At 49.4% G+C, this 20,138-nt stretch overlaps 2 protein-coding genes across 2 annotated transcripts; one reads left to right on the plus strand and one right to left on the minus strand.

The window, feature by feature from the left end:
- Positions 1-55: 55 nt before the first annotated feature.
- LOC108140890 (dmX-like protein 2) lies at positions 56-17,317 on the minus strand. The gene is made up of 15 exons (XM_017263928.2): positions 17,107-17,317; positions 14,212-14,429; positions 13,817-13,965; positions 5,947-13,152; positions 4,037-5,110; positions 3,752-3,976; positions 3,310-3,666; positions 2,430-2,694; positions 2,273-2,360; positions 1,943-2,212; positions 1,793-1,862; positions 1,660-1,734; positions 1,238-1,371; positions 1,083-1,166; positions 56-1,006 (listed from the first exon to the last, which is right to left on the minus strand). The coding sequence occupies exons 1-15, from the start codon at positions 17,191-17,193 to the stop codon at positions 806-808; spliced, it is 10,503 nt and encodes a 3,500-aa protein (XP_017119417.1). The 5' UTR covers positions 17,194-17,317; the 3' UTR covers positions 56-805.
- A 644-nt stretch (positions 17,318-17,961) lies between these two features.
- LOC108141677 (splicing factor 3B subunit 4) lies at positions 17,962-19,842 on the plus strand. Its single transcript, XM_017265156.2, has 3 exons — positions 17,962-18,085; positions 18,154-18,237; positions 18,302-19,842. Exons 1-3 carry the CDS (start codon positions 18,052-18,054, stop codon positions 19,201-19,203), a joined length of 1,020 nt encoding a protein of 339 aa, XP_017120645.1. The 5' UTR covers positions 17,962-18,051; the 3' UTR covers positions 19,204-19,842.
- The last annotated feature ends 296 nt before the right edge of the window (positions 19,843-20,138 follow it).

Genomic DNA, 20,138 nt, shown 5'->3' on the forward strand with positions numbered 1-20,138 from the left:
ATTCTATTCATTATTCATGTTCATTATTAAAACACCCATAGTTTGGTTTAATTAATTTTTTTTTATTCATTTTGCACTTTATTTATTTTTAGTTAATTCATTTAGTTTCGTTTTAGGTATACATATATCTTGATTGATTCAACAACAGACAAATTTTTGCACAAAGCTCAACACAAAGACATAGATCGTAATATATATTCGTAAGCATATCAATTACCATACTGTCGAATGTCTTGTATATCGTATAATAATAATAATAATTAATTGATTTAAAGCATATAATAGATGTATATAATATATATCTTGTATCTGTATAGTAGTGTATATAGTATATAGTCTGTTTAGGAAATACTCAAAGAACATGAAACGAATCAAGCGAATCGAGTCAGACACAAGTTTCGTTTTTTGTTTTGCGTCGTTTGGAAAACACACACATTAAATAGCAAAACGGAAACGGGCAAACAAAACAACAAAAAAAAAATTAATGGGACAATACAATTATGCAAATAAAAATAGTAATAAAATATATATATATATATGTGTATGTATATGTATATGTATATCTGTACGTAGGAAATTGGAAATACAATTAAAAAAAGTTTACAATAATCAACGATTAACAAAGAATACACACATATTGTGGGGACACATGACACAGGACACAGGACACACTCGCAACCCGAATTGCGTCCCCTATTTTGCCGCGGCACATACACACACAAAAAAACAGACGAGCAGAGGAAACAAGACACGGACATCCGTGGGCATCCGTGCCAGCAGAAATGTTACGGATAGAATACAGCTTTCAATACACGGAGTGGACAATGTTGTCCTTCTCCACCAGCAGGCGCACCTTCATGCAGCCATCGGAGCCGCAGGAGAAGAGCCGTCCGAAGGGATCCACGTACACCTGGCTGACGCCCTGGCCGGTGTGCTTGAAGAATCCGTTCTTGGCATGCTCATGCGGGAACGTGTTGATCAGCATGAACTGATTCATGTCCCAGATCTGCGGCGGCAAAACAAACAATCACTTGGTTATTCAACAGAGTTCTCTCTAAGATTAGTACTCAGTCGAAACTTACCTTAATGTCACCCTCAATGGAGCCAGTGACAAAGAACTCCTCGTGCGGATCCAGAGCTATGCACTTAATGGTGCTATCATGGGCCTGTCGAAGTTATGCAATTGATTATTGTCTAGCAATTGGTAATTGGTAATCCAGTCCATCCAAACACCCACCTGATAGCGATGGCGCAGCGTACGTTGTCTCACATCGAAGACGCAAACATCGCCGCGTTTGCCGCACGAGATGAGCACCTGGTGCTGCGGAGCGAACACCAGACAGGAAGATCCCTGGTCGTGGCAGGTGAAGGCTGTAAAGGATTCTCTCATTAGCAATCAAATACTCATACTTAGGGGGTCAAAAAGTCAAAGGTCAGTAAACATTGTTTTGGCAAATATATAAATAAATAACTAAAAAAGTATAAAGTATAGAAAAAAAAGCATTTAAAATTTAACTCATCAGACAGGATTCATTTCTTTTAATGCTCATATTATTGTTCGAATTGAATCTTGAAATTTTGGGATATTTTAGATAGTAAACATAAATTGTAAAACAAAAAATGTTTAAATGTTAGATTTTTTCTTAATCCAAATCTCACCCGACACACAGGACTTCTTGTGGGGCAGCAGTGTGTCCCAGATGTTGATGTTCTTGTTCTCGGAACTTTGACCAGCTGTCAAAGAGGATTGAAATTTATAGAGAGGAATCTGGAAAGAAATCAGTAAACTCACCGCTGGCCAGGAGACTGCAGGAACCAAGGAACACGAAATCGGACAGGGCCTTGTTGTGGCACTGGTAGCTCTGCAACGAGAAAGTGGTGCAAGGTTTTGAAATGAGTAACATAAACTGCAGATGAGAAGACATTCCAATGCCAAACTCACTATAAACGAACGATTGTTCTGTGAGGCGATGCCCGCCTGCCAGAGACTGAGCTTGCCGTCGCCATCGCCGATGCCGAACTTGTTGCCCTGCTCCGAGAAGCGGCATCGCGTCACCTTGGCAAAGGTGCCCGATGTGCGGGGCGAGCAGACGGGCTGCTGGTGACCCCACTCCCAGATCTGCACGGATCCATCCTGACCGCCGGTAAGGTATAGCGGCATCAGCGGATGGGCGCTCATGCGCTTCACATTGTCCACCTTGTGGCGCAGCACCTGCACATGAAAATTGTCAATTGAAAGCTTAGAATGCTTGAGAGGATCATCACAACTCACCATGGATGTGCCGCGTCCCGATTGCGAAGCACTCTGTGTGCTGGCATTGGACTCGCTGTAGGCATTGCTGTTGCCTCCAAATTGGTTTCTGCAAGTGGTAGAGTAGAGTAGCAGCCATCAATGGAGAAACAATTGCCAGATGGTAAATTAGACTTACTGCTCCTGCGTCTGAATGATCAGGAAGGACGAACTGTTGGTGTCCGCATCCTTGGACAGGTTCATCATGTCGTAGTCGCACTCATCCTCGTACCAATTCGGCGACTCCAGCAGCAGCGAGATGTCGAACTCTTGGATCTCCCGCGGATTGGCGAACGCAATCATCGAGGAGCTGTTGTTCTTCAAGCAGAAGGACAATATCGACTCGTGATCCTTGTGAATGATGCGAATGTGGTCGGTATTCTCGTTGGTCGAATGGGATTGACCTGCAAGGGGGAGTAGTCAACAATTTAGTATAATCATTTTGGGAATAATCCAATTATAAACAAGAAGGAACGGCATACTTAGCTAGTCAATTTCAAAATAATAAATTTGCCTCTTGAAAATAATTGGGTTTTAGGTGGCGCCATCTGCAGAGTTACTGAGTGAACTAAGCTAACCAATTCAAAAATAATAAATATGCCAATAATCGGGGTTTAGGTGGCGCCATCTGCAGAAATGCTGGGTGAACACTACAAGTTAAGAGCGAGTTGCACCTCGTCTCTTCTGCTCTCTCTTAAAAAACAGTGACGTCATAATATAACTTATTTGCCAATAACTTAAAATATATATGTTTGATTTGAACAATTTTTGGTGTGCCGATATATATTGACCGATTAAACATATTTTGCCCAACAACTAGTCTCAGAGTGACATGAGAGAATTTCGCGATTTCTAGGCGTTAGAGTGGAGGTGGCAAAGTCTTTAAATAAACCTTTGCTGCGTAGGCATAACTAGAACCTGCTTGTTAAGTCCCTTATCTCTAGTTTGAATAGTAACCGAGATATCGACTAATATATACCCTTTTACTCTACAATCAACGGGTGAGACAAGGCACTCACCCTCATCGGTCTCGTTGTCGTTGTGGGTGTGGTGCGATCCCCGCGTGCTCGGCTCCATGTTCTTGCCAAAGATGCTCTTGATGAACACCTCCTGGGCGGGCTCCTGTCGCACCAGGTAGTTCCACAGTCGCCGGATGGGGCCAGCCGAGGATCCCGAAACGAACGGAGTGTTGTCCTTGTTCAGCAGCGATCGGTACTTGTGGATGGCCAGTCCGTTGATGCCGCTCTCCGCATAGCATCCGGGAATATAGTTGCGCGACGGTGGCCCACGGGCAATGAGGTCGTTCAGGGCAAAGTCCTGCCAGCGATTGAGCGTCCTCAGCACTTCGTGCGACAGTGGACTGATCACGGGCAAATCTGGATGTGGAAATGGGGAGAGGAATATAGATGCAAGCAGCTTAGTGAATGGATGGCGAGGGGATGGATGAAATGTTACAACTACCCTGCAGCTCGATGCCGGCCACCTTGACCAGCTCCTGGATCTTGTGCGTGCTGATCTTGATGAGCGCCAGGCGCAGAATGCTCCACGAGTACGACGTGGGATTGGTGTGCTCCGTATTGTCCTTGGCCTTCAGCTGCGACCGGCTCACATTCACATCGTCGTCGTCGTCCTCCTCCTCCTCGTTGTCCGACTCGTGCGAGTCGTCCGTGTCGTAGTCATCGCATTCTGGAAGGGATTCATGTCGGTTAAGTTGGTGAAAACAGTCAAACAAAAGCAATGACCCACCGGTTGTGGGCGGTTTGGTGAGGAAGTAGGACAGCATGGATGTCTCCGGCGGCATAAACTGCTCGCGGTACGTGGGCTTGTCCTCCTTCATGTTGCTGGAAGTGCTGTTCTGGCTAAAGCTGCCCAGTATCTTCATGTTCAGTTTCATGCGTTGCTTCGTTATGGACGTGACCGTATTCCAAACGCTATTCTCATCCGTTGGCTCCTCGGAGGTGGAACCACCAGTGGCAATTGCTCCTCCACCAGCGGCCACCATTTGACTGGATGGCTGTGCCGCCGCCGGCTTGATGAGCAGCTTCTTCATGCCGCCGCCAAAGAGCGTGGACCAGGTCTCGTTGTTGAAGCTCTGGCCACTCAGGCGGTACAGCAGACGACTGTCGCAGGTGGACAGCGAGTAGATGAAGAGTGCCATGTACGTGGAGACGAAGGACTCCAGCAGCAGCACATTCAGCTTGGGCACATCCTCGTCCTTCTCGCGGGCCAACAGGGCACGCAGATTGGTCACGCCCGGCCACTTGGACGGAGTGGTGCAGACGCCAGCAGGCTCATCCGTGGAGTACTTGCGCCGCCGGCCGTAGGCATTCCGGCTGCCCACCAGGTAGCTGCACTCGAATGACGAGTTGATCTTCGCAATGTTCTCCATGCCCGGACTGGGGTAGCTCGGATTGAAGGCCGCGTTGTTCACCACAAAGCTCTCGGAGTCGCAGAGCGACTGGTAGATGCAGGACGACAGGGCCACCGCCAGGTCCCTCAGCACGAAGATCTCGCTGAGGGCACTCGGCTCGATGCCCGGGAAGGGCAGCACCTTGATGATGCTCTGCAGCATGTCCACCGTCTGCGACTGCAGGTACTTGATGGGATCGGCGATCACCGTCTTGTTGCCCGCCACACATGCGCTCAGCAGCGGCAGCGTGGTGGGGAAGGGCAGCGGACTGAGCAGCTGCTGTTGCGTCTTCTCCTGCTGCAGTTCCTGCAGCAGCAGCACCAGTTCCATGCGCACGGACGCCAAACCGCCGCCACTGGCTCCGTGCAGCGAGCAGTAGCTCAGCAGGGTGCGGAGCAGCGTCTCATTGGCTGCAAACATAGTCCATTATTAGTTGGAGTTTGATACTTAAGGACACAGATGTATCGTAAAATATGAAGCCTACTAATTGGTACATCATTTCATATTATAAACACATATGACTTTAGTTGTTTAGTACATTTTTGATTTTGGAAAACAGAATCTTTATATAAAGAAAAAGTAAATATATACTCTCTAAAAATTATTTATTTTTAAAGTTACTTATTTAGTAAATAATTCGAAGCTTTTATTATTTAAACCTTTTTTTCCCAAACTACTTTCTCATTCATTACATTTCTCTACTCTGTTCATCTGTACGCAATTACAAGAATTATTTTTGTATTTTTAATAAGTTGTAAAACATACTTTTGAAATTAAAACAGGTGTTGAACTCATAAAAAAAATAATTTACTAGAAAACATAAAAAAAAATTAATTAAAAAAATAAATAAAAAACATTAATAATAAAATCTTAAGTTTTTAACTAAATAAGTAACTCAAAGTAGTCACCTTAACCTTATAGTTGACAGTGCTCTTAGCTTTTAATATTATTTATAATATTATATTCAAACGCTACAAGTACAGGCATATTTTTAGTTAGTCACAAAAGATTTCAATCAACTTTAAAAAAATAACTATGATATGCTTGGGAACACTTAAATATTAACAAATATAAGAAATGTATGAAATATAAACCAAGATTCTTTTTTCCAAAATCAAAATGCATTAAAAAATTAAAACCATAACGTAAAGTACACATACAACGAAATGATGTACTATTTACTTTCGCGATGGGCTTATAATTTTAAATAAATAAATCAATAAATATTAAGCCATATGGAACTTACCCTTGAGCCACCTCTTGCGCTTGGCCGCCCGCATCACCTTGGCCTCGAAGTCCTGCTTGTCCTGCATGAGGATCTCGTGGAGCGTAGGTCGCTCCGTGCTGGGGTAGATGCTGGCGTTCATCTCCTTGTCGCGGGCCTCCGCATCCGCGTCGCCCGCCTCGTGGCTGGCCTGCTCCGCCTGGCTGCAGTAGTTGCACAGCTGCTTGAGGGCCTCCACCTCGCGCTCCAGCCACATGTACAGTTGGTAGCGCAGCTGGCCGCCATCCACCTCGAAGCCGGTGGCCAGCGTGGACAGCTCCTCCATGAGGATCTTCAGGCAGGCCACGAACTTCAGCTGCTGGGCCATGATGTCCATCTTGTGGTCACTGCCATTCGATTTGCCTCGTCCCAGGATGGATGACTGTGCCTGTGGCTGTGGCGTGGCCAACTCTGGCTCATCACGCTCCAGCCGCAGCTCCTCATCATCCGCATCCGCATCCTCATCCTCTTCGTCGTCCCATTTGATTTCGAACTTGGCCTCCGTTTCGGTGGCCACGGGAGCACCCCAATCGAAGGCATCCGCCGTGTTCGATGGCGTGGCGCCCCACTGGTCCATGATGCCCGTATTGATTAGCTCCTCCTTGTTGTGCTGGGCCCGCTCCTGCGCCTGGCTGCCCGCCACACTGCCGCCCGCATCGTCGCTGATCTTCTGGGGCAACTTGTTGAGCACCTCGAGCGCCAGAGCGGGACAGCCACTCTTGAAATGGCCGTGGGCGGTGGTGAAGTACAGCTGCCGTTCGATGGGCGTGATGGAGTCCTCCAGCTGGAGCTGCTTGTCGCAGGCCACCGCACTGGGTGCCGCATCGCCGGCATAGTTGAAGCCGGACAGCACCACATGGGCGATGCGCTTCTCCTGTGCCGACAATGCAATATTCTGCCTGATGAGCAGCGGATGGGTGCGCAAGTAGATGTAGAAGTTGAACACATTCGGATTGGTGGCCTGCGGCTCGGGGCGCAGCAGGTCCTCCTCCCGATAGCTGCTGTGCAGGCTGCCCACATTGTTCAGCAGCAGCGTGTTCAGGCTCTCCTGGTACTTCTTGATCGTCCAGTAGGTCATCGAGCGCAGGAAGGGATCGGGATGGGCGCGACTGAGGTCGCAGCGTCCCGTCTCCGCATCGGTGCCCAGTATGTGCTCGTGCAGCAGATGGTGATAGTAGCAGCCCTCGCCGTCGCCCTCATACAAACGGGCTATGATGAGGGCCAGCTGGAAGTCCTCCAGCTTGTTCATGCACACCTCGATGGCATCGTTGAGGCTGTTGGCCAGCAGGAAGAAGGCCACCGCATGCTCGAATCTCTGTTTGCCCAGCAGGACGAAGGCGTTCTTCAGTGCCGCCTTGCGCCAGCGATCCTCGGCAAAGTTGTTGCCAAAGAAGGCGGTCATCTTCTCGTCGCGACGCGACCTGAACAGACCCCACACCAGTGACTTCTTCTTCATGGCCAGATAGTAGATGGCCGCATCCAGGGGCTCCTGCTTCTGCTGGTACGCGCACTTGGCCAGCTTCTCCACACATCTTCGCAGCGTATTGATGTTCTTCAGCCAATAGCCCACGCCCAGATCTCGCAGCGTGGCCCAGCGCAGATCGCCCTTCGTGTAGCTGGGTATCAGATTGAGGAGCTCCTCCTCGCTCTCCGAGTGATAGGCCCACACAATGTTGGAGGTGCCCACGCCCTGGCGCTGGAATTGCGCCCGCTGCTGCAGCGGCAGGCAGCGCAGCAGGTAGGTGAAATGCTTCATGGCCAGCAGGAAGCGCAGGCCGCAATCGTCCAGTGAATCGGTGCTAGTGCTGCCATCCTTGACACCTGAAGCTCCTGATCCAGCTCCTCCTCCACCTCCCCCTCCGCCACCTCCGCCGCCACCGCCACCACTCGATTTGCTTTGATCGGCGGCAAACTTGTCGGAGAAATCCGTATTGCAGGTGGCCACCGTGTCGGCCAGGGCCAGCAGATGCATCTGGTCCAGCGAGGAGAGGCCGGGCAGATGGGTGTGGGTCAGGAGGCGCGACAGTAGCTGTCCCTGGCGCGGGCCAAAGTGCGAGATGGAGTGTTTCTCGGGCAGCGAGAGTCGCCGCTCCTGTCGCTTCTTCTCGTCGCCCTCGCTCAGCAGCTCGTCCAGATTGTCCTCGGAGTTGTGCATGTCGAAGAGCTCGTCGTAGTCCTTGTCACCCTCGGCATAGTTGTTGCTCTGGCCGGGCGTCTCGCGGTCCGCGTTGAGCAGCACCCACAGGGGCAGCGGCGGAATGGAGTTGATCTCGGCATAGTCGAGCATCAGCTCCTCGGGTATCTGGGTGGTGCTGCCCCGATGCTCCGCCTGTATGTTCTGGTCGGCCGTATAGCTGATGCTCAGTGTGCGGGAGCGGGACCAGCTGCGCTGCCTGGCATACCCATCCTCGTCCGCACCCGCACCCGCACCCGTGGAGCTGGTGCCGCTGCTCATGCAGCGCACCAGATGCGCCAGGATGGCCTTCACCCAGCGTATCTTGCCGCAGTTGAGCAGCTCCATCAGCTGCTTGGGATGGTACTGCGGCAGCACGGGACACGCAATGCGCGATGCCTGGAACAGGCCGAAATCGGTCATGTAATCATCGCTGCCGCCATCATCCGCTCCCGCAGAGCCATAGGGACCAGCTCCTCCAGCGCCTCCTGGTCCGCCTCCTGCTGCTCCGCCCAAACCAGGGCCACCACCATTCATATTGGCCATGCTGGTGTTGCCCAAACGACGCTTCTTGTCGTGCGACAAGAGCTGCAGATTGGCGGTGCTCACCTTGCTGATCAGCGGCATGGAGGCCACGTTCTTCAGCCGCAGCTGCGTGGACTCGTTGGCCAGGGAGCGCAGATCCTCGTCCCGCAGATTTCGCGTATCGGGCACATCCTCGCCAGCCGCTGCCGCCGCCGCAGCGGCAAAGTGCGATGAGTAGTGCGGCTTCCATTGCGAGTACACATGCATCTCCGAGTCCATGGCCACCACCAGGATGCCGTCGCGCACCCACGAGATTTGCATGGGCAGCGGCGGCAGGCCATCGGCCGTCTGCAGATCGATCTGGCGCAGCTTCATCCACCGTATCTCGTCCACAAAGTTCGGCTGCGCCAAAGAGCTGGCCTTGCGCAAAATGGGACGATTCACCGAACGCGACTCCTTCATGGCCTTAATGTTGGCCTGGGCAATGTCCGAGCTGACGGGCGTGTACAACAGGATCTTGCTGCCCACGGCCACGGTGAGGATGTGTGAGCCATCCTCCTTGCTCACCCAGTCCAGTTGGACGAGATGCTTCTGCGTCAGCGGACACGTGTTGCCATTCTCCGCGATGCTCTTGCGCAGCGACTGCAAGGTGCTAAAACTGGGCACCGTCAGCAATCCGGAGGCAGCCACCGACGAGGGCTGCCGGTTGACGGCCAGCTCCGGCGTGGTCTCGCCACTGCGCGGCGATCGACCCTCGGCGTCGTGGGCGAAGGTGTGCAGCACCTGGTTGAGGCGCTGCTTCTTGGCCAGCAGGCGACTGTCGTGCAGGTAGCTCAGATCGATGCCGTGGCCGATGTTGATGCGCGGCAGATGGACGTTCTTCAGGTGTATGGTGTCCTCCAGCACCCACTCACTGCCGCCGGAGCTCTCGCACTCGTAGATGGCCACACAGAGATTGACGTAGCGCGAGTCCGGATCCGGTCCCTTGTTGGGTCGCGTGAAACTCTTGCCGTATTTGTACGCACACGCAATGCGCCCCGAATAGGCGGCACTGATGTTCAGCGGCTGTCCCGGTATCTCAATGGCCGACTGCTGGATGCGGCTGAACATCTTCCACTCGCTCCAGTGATAGGCATCACCTTCGGACTCATCATCATCGTCATGGTTGCCCATGGGCTCACACTTCCAGAAACGTGAAATGGAATCGGAACAGGCCGTCACAATGATGTAGGGGGCAAAGCAGGCCGGATAAATGCTGGAGCTGCTCAGATGGCCGGCCGCTGGCGAGGCATGGATCACGTCCACGCCCTCGGGTAGCGGCAGCTCCTGGGTGCACACCTTCTTCGTGGTGATCGAGATGTGCGGCGCCTCCACTTGTGGGCCAAAATGTTCGGCTCCCGTCAGCGTTTCGGCGCCCTGTGACATGCGTCGCGGATTGGGATTGCCAGCACCGGCGCCTGGTCCACCTCCCTCCTCGTCGGGCTCCTGGGTAAGGTTGCTATCGGGCACATACATGGCCGTCTCCGAGAGGAAGGAGCTCTGCTGCTTGGAGCTGATGACAATGCGCCACATGTGTATGGTGCTGCCGCGCAGCGTCTTCTCGATGTTCACAATGTAGAAGGGCTCCTCGAAGTCGGCATTGCGCTGCAGATCCACAATGGCGTCCATGTCCGACTCGAGCAGGGCGTTGAGGCGCGGCTCCTCCAGATCGTGGGGATCCGTGAGCTGGGCGCTGCTGCGCTGGCCGCCCGTGATCAGTTGCGCCTGGAAGACGTGCAGAAACTGGGTATTCTGCCAGTCGTGCTTGGCATCCGAGATGGCGTCCAGCTGCAGGATGCAGCCGGGCCGGGCCGTCGACTGTTGGGACACCACCTTGAGCTTGTCGTGCAGCGCCGAACGCTGCGCCCGCATCGTGGACGAGGCGTTCGAGATCATCGACGACAGCGAGTGCGACTTGTGCAGCGTGTTGAGGTTCTCCGAGCACGAGATCTCCGCCAGCAGGGTGCGGGCATCGATGACCGCCTGATAGACGCGCAGATTCTCGCCATCGCTGGCCACAAAGCACGCGGATGGGGAGTTGCTGTAGCTGCCCAGCGTGGTGCTCGGCAGCAGCGTGGGTATCCAGGCCACGTTGCTGAATGCCGAGATCTCCGGCGAGTTGATGCGCGCCAGCTCACTGACGCCGCCCGAGTGGCACAGCGGTCCCACGGAGTCGACGCGCCACAGGATCAACTCCGAACAGAAGCCGGTGGGCGTGAAGACATCCTTGTCGCCATTCGATCCGGTCGACGGGCCGCCTGTTCCGCCACCGGACGTCGGCAGGCCGGTGCCGCCACTCAAGGGTTGCTCGAATGGCGACATCGGCGACTTGGCCTCCGAGTCCGGGAGGTTGTGGTGCGAGGTGGAGACGAGCAGCGGCAGCACCGGGTGGCAGGTGATGTCGTTCACCCGGAATCGATGGCCGGAGGCGCGGCTCACATGGCCGATGCTTAATACTTGGGTGAACTTGGTCTTGAAGGCGAACGTCAGCTGCCAGAGGTTGAGGGTGCCGTTCGAGTGCTTGGTCACCATGGACACCGATGGCGAGACGTTCAATGGCAGAGCACTGCCACCGGCCGCTGCAGCCGAGTCCTGCGAACTGCTGCTGTGCTCACCCGCTCCACCCGCAGCGCCACTGGCCTCCGCATTGCTGGCCTCCTGATCCTCGCCAGCCGCATCGCCATCGCGGTCGGCCTCCTCATCCTCGCCGGCCGCATCCTCCTGCTCCTCGTCGTGCCGCTCGTACGTCTGCCCCGAGTGCTGGTCGGCGCTCTTCAGCGAGGAGTCGTCCGCATGACCCTTGTGGAACTCGTCCTTGCTGCGCACATTGTTGGCTATGTCGCGGAAGGCCAGCGGATGGGTGCCCGTGTTGAACAGGCTGACCGTGGTGGACATGGACATGGCGTCGCCCAGCGGAAAGGCCGACGGGATGCGCGTGGAGAAGGAGACCTGCGCCTGCCGGAACGAGCCGGGATAGTAGTCGTCCAGCCACTCAATCACCCAGATCAGGTAGCTCCCGTCCACCGGATGGATGGCGAAGAGCAGATCGGGACTCTGGTGCCAGTCGCGCAGCAGACACTCGATCTTGTTGTCCAGTGAGTCCACCAGTTGGGTTATCGGATGCGCCGGCTCGTTGTTCAGCGAGTTCTGTGACGTTGTGTTGGACATGGAGTTCAAATGGAGACCAACTCCTCCTCCAACTCCTCCCGGACCGCCCATGGCCGTGCCAGCGGTGTGCTGCGAATAGCGACTGTACTCCTCGCCACTGTCGTCCACGGAGACGGACTTGGAGGAGCGCAGGTACTTCTTGTGCGCATGCGCCTGCGAATGGGAACCATGGGCATCGTCTGGGAGATCGACGCCACCGCTGGAGGCATTGCCATTGCCATTGCCATGGCCATGGCCATGGCCATGACCGTTCTCCTCGTCGATCACCTTCTTGGTGAGCTCCTGCAGTATGGCCTCCGCCTGGAGCGTGAAATGCATCTCCTTGTTGTTCAGCCAGTGCAGGATGAACACGTTCTGGTTGGCCGGATCGCTGGTCTGCATGGAGGGGACCAGCGGTATGTCCGTTTCCGCATTGATCGAGGCGGCCAGGTGGAAGTGCATGCCGGGCGTCACTCCGGATCCCTGGAAGCCGTACGAATGAAAGTCGTGGACGCTGCACGACGACGGCAGCGATGGTATGGGACCCAAGTAATTGCTATAGCTGGCCGGCGAGCTGCCCATGGCACCGGCCACGCCTCCGCCAGCGCCGCCACTGGACACTCCGCCGGCGCCGCCGACGCCGCCGATGCCGCCACTGGCCAGCCCACCTGGTCCGGCATTCGCTCCGGCCTTCATGTGCCGACGGATGTGGAAGCAGGTCTTCATGTGCTTCAGCCGCTGCATGAAGCGATGCTTGTGCCGATGCGTCCGGAATTTGGGATTCTGCGAGGCCATCGGATCGAACTGGGTCATGTTCACCATGCCGTCGTCCGGCAGCACCGTCTCGATCCAGATGCGGCAGATGTTGTCCAGGCAGGAGGTCACAAGCATATTGGCCACCGATCCCTTGGGCATGTACTTGCTCGTCTTGCGCCACACAATGTTGGACACGGCACGCGGATGGGCGATATACACGTACGTGAAGTTCAGCTCTCCGCCGAATCCGGATCCGGATCCGGAGCCAGTGGCATCGGAGGATGAGGCCCCGCCGCCGGTCACTGCCCCGCCCACCGAGGAGGTGCCCTTGGCCGGGAAGAGAACCTGCTTGTTCTCGTACCAGATCTTCACCAGCCGATCGTTGCGGCCGCAGGTGGCGAAGAGCGTCCCATCCGGACTAAATGCCATGTGGTAAATGGGTATGGCCGTCTGGCAGCTCCAAATGTTCTCCCACGTGGACACATCCTCCGACTGGGCGTTATTCAGTTGCTTCGGCTCCTTGCTCTCGCCAATCTCGAACTTGACGCCTAGTTAAAAGGAAAACAAAAAAAAATATGGAATTTTCATTACAAAAGTGTGGCTTCAAATGACACTCTTGCAGGGGTTTTCTAAGAACACAATTGGAATGTTAGTAATTAGAAAGCTTGGCTATCGAAAATCAAATAAATGCTATAGCTTATAAAAAGGTTTCTAAGAAAAGAGCTTACAGTAAGGTAATGCAGCATAAACAAGCTGCTCAATAAGTATCAGTATACAAAACTTAGCTATTGAAAATCGAATAAAAAAACACAGGAGACAAAAATTTATTACTTAGTAGATTTTAAACTTGGGAATTTGGTTTCCCAAAATCCTACATTTAAAAAAAACAGTATCTATACTTTTGGAGAAGTGTACTTTTAAATTAAACTAAATTACAGCTATAGTTTTTTAGGCCAAGCCAAGCTTAAAAAGGAATTACGTAAAACAAAAAATAGCTAAAGTGATTTAGTATGCCTTTAAAAAATCAGAAAATAAATTAGGAAAAAGCCACTGATGTCATCAGAACTACTGTATAATGTGAAAACCCCCCTCAGAACCCCATTTCAACCACTTGGAGGAAACTGTGATTCATCTTCTCCCACGCCAATCAATAGTTGGCAGCAGAGGGCGTCAGTCGAGTGGGTTGTATACCCAAACCCATGGCCAACTCACCCGTGTGCTCCTCCTCCTGCTGGTGAGTGGGTGACTTGCTCTTCCACAGCTGGATGTTGGTGCCGCCGGTCAGGAGACGGGTGCCCTCTAGATTCCAGGACAGGGTCACCACGCTCGAGTGGCTGGTAAACGAGCCCGTTTGCACCCATCTGCGAGGGAAACAGTCAAGAATTGGGTTAATAAGAGTGCCATTTCAGACTGGTTGTAAACGATGCAGCGGCATGTGATATTTAGATCACTATAAAAAACATATAAACCAGACATCTTTCAAGTGTTTTGTTATTTTCTTAAGGAGAAAGTCATACGATGTGTCTATGCCGTTGTTTCTTTTGTCATTTCCTTAAAGTTTATTCAGCTGCTGCATCGTTTACAACCATAGCTTATCTGGTTATAACCTGTAGTCCAAAAAGTGGGTGTTGTGCTTGCTGGACTCAATCACCGGCGTGGGCTCAAAAATGCATATCTTGTTCTCATAGGCCGCCGCTATCTTTCCGGTATCGGTGCTGCAGTCCAGAGCGGATATCTTGACATAGCCATGGTTGGCGCCCGGAATGATCTGGACGCGCTCGAATGTGCTCGCCAGGATGACCACATTGCAGCCGGCGGCGTAGGCCTGAAAATTGCACAAAACAATGGCATAATAAGTGGCTAGACTTTACTGCAGTTAATCTAAGCATTATACGATCGTTATGTGCTCTCCGGGGGTATTTGTTTTCAAGTGTATATGGGGGGAAGGTATACATATATATATATGTATGTATATATGGGTATATATCGATAACAATACCCCAACTGTCCAGTTAACTGGCTTATCAGGCGGGCTGACAAGGCTCTTGCCACATCATGTTTGGTTACCTGGTTAGCTAAAGTGTGTTTGATTTATTTGTTGAGCTGTCGCTGATATGCTCATTAACGTGGGCACAAATTTGAATACCCTGCGACGCCGTTTAAAAAGGCGGGGTATAGCATATAAGAAAAAAAGAGGAGGCATTTAATAAAGTTAAAGTTGAGATCAATTAAACATTTTTTTGTAAGCCTATTGGATGATTCTATGGATTACAAATATAAGTAAAATTTCTTTGATTTTATATCAAGAGCGTTGAAAGGATAACTGACAATTTTGGTGGAAAAGGTTGGGTCCCAGTCAACTTTATCGAATAATAAGTTCATTGATTTGATAGATTATGGTTCTCTTATTTGGTTATAACCGTGATATATAAATAGAGATTTTTTCGCAATGCAGAGGGGCTTTAGTGCTCGTTATCATGACAGTGGAATGTAAACCTCCTTTTCGTTGCCTGGAAATAAATTGTCACAATAATGATATCTGAGCTTTAGATAAAAACTCTTCTAATTTATTTACTTATTTATATTAATAGAATCTTTTACTCTTTTGCGATTCCTAACTCATTTGCAAGGGCATCAACTGTTTCGTCATCTGCTTACTTTATAATAGAAAAAGGGTATCAACTACTCTTTGGTGACGGGTTTATTTTTAACTGTTCTACTTTCCTAGATTTTTAAAGCCCGTTAAGTCTTTTTTACCTATTAAAAATTCAGGTTTTTTCAATCATTCCGATTACCAAGTCATTAATTTCACAGATAAGATTATTTAATATAGAAGGGCATTTGGCTGTTTTATAATTTTGTTTTACTTTTATAGAAACAATTAAAATAAGCTATATTGTGGGAATATTTATAATGTAAGTAAGGGTATTCATGGCTTCTACATAGTTTATATTACTAGCATAAAAATGGGTATTCATGGGTTTATTTTTAAATTCTTGTTTCGACACATAGCTTCTTATTCATGGGTTTTTTTTTTGTTGGGACGGGGGTGTTCGTGTTTCCCCCAAGACCCGTTAGGTGGCGCCAGGGGACTCTCTTTCGTTCCGACCATGTACTATATAAATATTATTATTCACATATGCATGCACTCGAACTTAAGCAAATTGAAATGATGGCAAATGATATGGCGCAAAAGGCGGGTGGAAAAACGAGGGTCTGTGAACGGGGGACTGTGTCAACAGCGGTGCTGATTACAGAATAGAATATAATAGAATAGAATATAGAAAGTACACATACGCCCCGTGGGGCCTCTCATTAGAATGGCGAAATGTGCACAGTTAATTATGCTTCTGAAGGCTTACAGGCAAAACACACAGCACGGTCTCTTGATCGGATAAACATTAGGGGTAAATATACACCAATATTATACATATATAGTACCATATAGTGTGGGGATCGAAAAGGCACATTATAAATGCGTGCTCGTGTTTTTTATGGACTGTTTATAATTTGAAATAGCTTCAGGTAAGGGTATAAATATTAGATCTGATTACCAACATTTGAGAGTTATTTTAAAGCATTGCTATTTTATTATTGTTTGGGCATACCAAATGAAATTCTTTCTATCATAACAATTAAGGGAGGTAAATAAGGTAAAATATATACAAAATGTTCTAACAGCATATAGTATATATGGTACCATATAGTATAGGGATCGAAAAAAGCACATTATAAATGCGTGCTCACGTTTTTTATGGCCGTTTATAATTCCAATTTGCCATTGACGTGTGACGGAGAGACAGAGAGGGAAAGAGAGAAAGGGAGTGCGGGAGAGTGGGCCAGCGGGTGAGTGGGAGGGGGACAACCTGCAAGCTGCGAAATTAGGGCATCAAAGGCCACCTGACCAATCGAAGGGTACACACAAACAAACACACTCAAACACTTTCACCCACACGACTGCTGGCAGCTACTTACGCATGTGTGCGTGCGGCTTGTTTACTGCCAGCACTTGACCTTAAAAATGTAAAATGTAATTAATTGCTGGCCAAGTATGTAAATGCAGGTGAAAACAAACATTTTCAGCTTTTGTTGTTATCGAATTTGCACAGCGCAGCACGCCACACATCCACACACACACACACACAAAAAGTTCTCTATCTCATCATTTGCATTTGATTTTTTTAATTGACCACCAAGTGTGGCAAAAATCCATACACATAAGCCGTACACACACACACGCAGACGGAGACACACACACATGCAAATATGTAAATAAAAACATTAAAGACGTGCTGCGATCGGTTCTGGTTGGAATGACGATGATGATGCCCCGTTTCCAATTGGAAGTTGGGGAGGAGACTGCTAAAATAACGGGCCAAAGTAATCTAACGGGCAATGATTGGGGAGGCGTGGCCGGGGGGAGGCAATCAATGCTTTGCAAATAATGCTGATTCCTCCTCCGATTTTTGATTCGATTTCGATTCTGATTCTTCATCGCTTACTGTAAATGGTATGCCTTCCACGGATCCAATCGCGAAGCACCGGTCGCCTGCATTGCATGCGCCGCTCAATATCTGATGACAATTCATTATTTACACACAATTGATTATCACATCACAGCGCACGGATATTGGGGGCTTGGTTCTTTGGTTTCTAGCACGAATTTTCCTTGCTTCTTGTAACAAACGACAACAAAGTGACATTACATAAAAATTAGAGTTGAGTTCTTAGCCAGCGCGGCCAATCGATCTATCGATAGTAGGGATGGGAGCCATCGCTCGAGCACATCGAATGTGTTTTTACTAACCTATTTAAAAATTTAAATTTCATTTTTTAGTCAAGAATGGGCGGAGCGGTAAAAGATAGTGACTGGAACCTTAAAACAAATTCTTTAGTTTCAGTTCATTTAACTCCAATGACTTATAAGTTCGCCCAACAATATAAAATTTTCCGATTGGAGTGATATTACCTCTAACGATAGGTGTTTTATAATTAATTAATCTTGTTAAGTTTTTATTTAATCCTGCTTAAATTATTTTAAGCTTAGACAATTTGTAGCTCAATTTCTTATAATTTTAATGAGAAAAGCACATTTTTAATTTTACATACAGTTTTATAGCTAATCTACGAATTTTTGACACAAAAACCCATATATTTTAGCAAGTTTTGTGGGAAGGTTATCCATAACTGCAAAAAAAGTCAAAATTTTAAAGTAATACATATTTTACGCTTTCAAAATACCAACAATGTATTCGGGTAACTACTCGATATAAACTGAAACATCGATTGTCTCCAATTAGTCCCAAATTATCGATGTGTCGATTTTTCACCCATCTCCCATTCTTGTTTGTGCCATCCCCAAAAAACTATCGATAGGCCTTAGGGAATTTGCATGTTAAAAACGCCGAAAATTAATTTTTGGTTTTGTTTATAGAAATAGTGTCAAAATGGCGGCAGGTCCAATTGCTGAACGCAACCAAGGTGAGTGATTTGAGGAGCACTGATCCCCGGTGGCCCTTCTTAACCAGCCCCCTGTGATTCCTCCACAGATGCCACCATCTATGCCGGCGGTCTGGACGACAAGGTGTCGGAAACGCTGCTTTGGGAGCTATTTGTCCAGGCGGGACCAGTGGGTGAGTGTCTAGTGTTTCCCAGCTTATCTCAAGCATATTCAATAATCCCTGCTTGCCCCTACAGTCAACGTACACATGCCCAAGGATCGGGTCACCCAAATGCACCAGGGCTACGGATTCGTGGAGTTCCTCAGCGAGGAAGACGCCGACTATGCCATAAAGATCATGAACATGATCAAGCTATATGGCAAACCGATACGCGTGAACAAGGCGTCGGCGCACCAGAAGAATCTGGACGTGGGCGCCAACATCTTCATTGGCAACCTGGACGTGGAGGTGGACGAGAAGCTGCTGTACGATACATTCTCCGCCTTCGGGGTGATCCTGCAGACGCCGAAGATCATGCGAGATCCGGAGACGGGCAAGTCGAAGAGCTTTGCCTTCATCAACTTTGCCAGCTTCGAGGCCAGCGATGCGGCCATGGACGCCATGAATGGCCAGTACCTGTGCAACCGTCCCATTTCGGTGTCCTATGCCTTCAAGAAGGACCACAAGGGTGAGCGGCACGGTTCGGCGGCGGAGCGTCTGCTGGCCGCCCAGAATCCGTCGGCCCATGCGGACCGGCCGCATCAACTGTTCGCCGATGCGCCCGTGCAGAACATGATGCCGCAGATGCCGGGCCAGATGATGCCGCCACCGATGATGGCCCCGCCGCCGCCAGTGGTGCCCGTTTCGAACAACAACATGGGCATGATTGCGCCGCCGCCGCCCGTGCCCCAGCCCGCTCCGTTCCCAGCCACGATACCGCCGCCGCCGCTGCCACCGATGGCCGGCGGTCAGCCGCCTCTGCCGCCGGCAATGGGCATTCCGCCACCGCCGCGCATGATGCAACCGAATGCCTGGGCACCGCCCGGCATGCCGGCGCCGCCGCCCAGACCACCGCCCACCAACTGGCGTCCGCCGCCCGTGCCCTTCGCCCCCGCGCCCTTCGCACGGCCCTACCAACCCGATGGCTACCAGTACTAAGCTAGCGTGTAGTGTATACCAATTTGGACGAGAAGAAATAAATTTTAATAGGATTTATCAATAAGGGATGCTCTGGTATAAGTTAAGACTCCGCTGGGGCTCTACTCTCGGATTTTTAATGCATTTAATATCTGAACGGCATAAAAACTGTTCCGATTTTTAGTAGCATATGTTTAAATCATGTCTGAACTACTACTTTAAATCCTGTATGTTTTTATTTTATATCAACTCTGCCCATTTTTCAAGAATTCATTTAAAACTACCAATTCATTCATACTGCTATGGATGCTAAAGACTATATTGGATATTACTTTTTGACTATGAATTCAATACACCTAAATAAAAAAGATATGTACATTTTGTCAACTATCAAAATGCTTAAATTGAAGTCTTAGTTACCAAACCAACAGCCCAAGTCTAATTTGTAGTTTGTACAATTTGACAAGATAAGAAATAAATTTTAATAGGATCTATAAAAAGATTTCTTCAGGCTTATCCTTTCTCTTCACTCCGCTTGACTTCCTCTTGTGCATTTAATCCGAAATATTTCAAGAAATGTATAGAAAACTAGCTAGTTTAAGAAATTAGGGTTTCGACTTGCCCAAAAAGGATTTATGAAATAAAAGATTTTTATGAGAACATACTCAAGAATATATTTCTTCGATTTGGGTTTCAAAAAAAGTCTCGAAACAGAACTGAAGAACAAGCGATGATTCTTATGTTGCGTTTAATTTCAGTTTAAAATTATATTTTAAACGGAGAAAGTTCAGTTCCTGAACTAGAAGGAGATAGCTATACTTTCCGGTCTTCTTCCATAAAACTCTATATTTGCCATCCCGCTTTTTTTCAAAATTTAAGAAACACTTGGCTTTGGTTCTTGTAATTTGTTTTGCATAAATTTATTAATATGGGAAACATACAAGTACAATATTTAC

Source organism: Drosophila elegans, unplaced genomic scaffold (assembly GCF_018152505.1).
Source record: "Drosophila elegans isolate 14027-0461.03 unplaced genomic scaffold, ASM1815250v1 contig_149, whole genome shotgun sequence".
In the NCBI taxonomy this organism is placed as follows: domain Eukaryota; kingdom Metazoa; phylum Arthropoda; class Insecta; order Diptera; family Drosophilidae; genus Drosophila; species Drosophila elegans.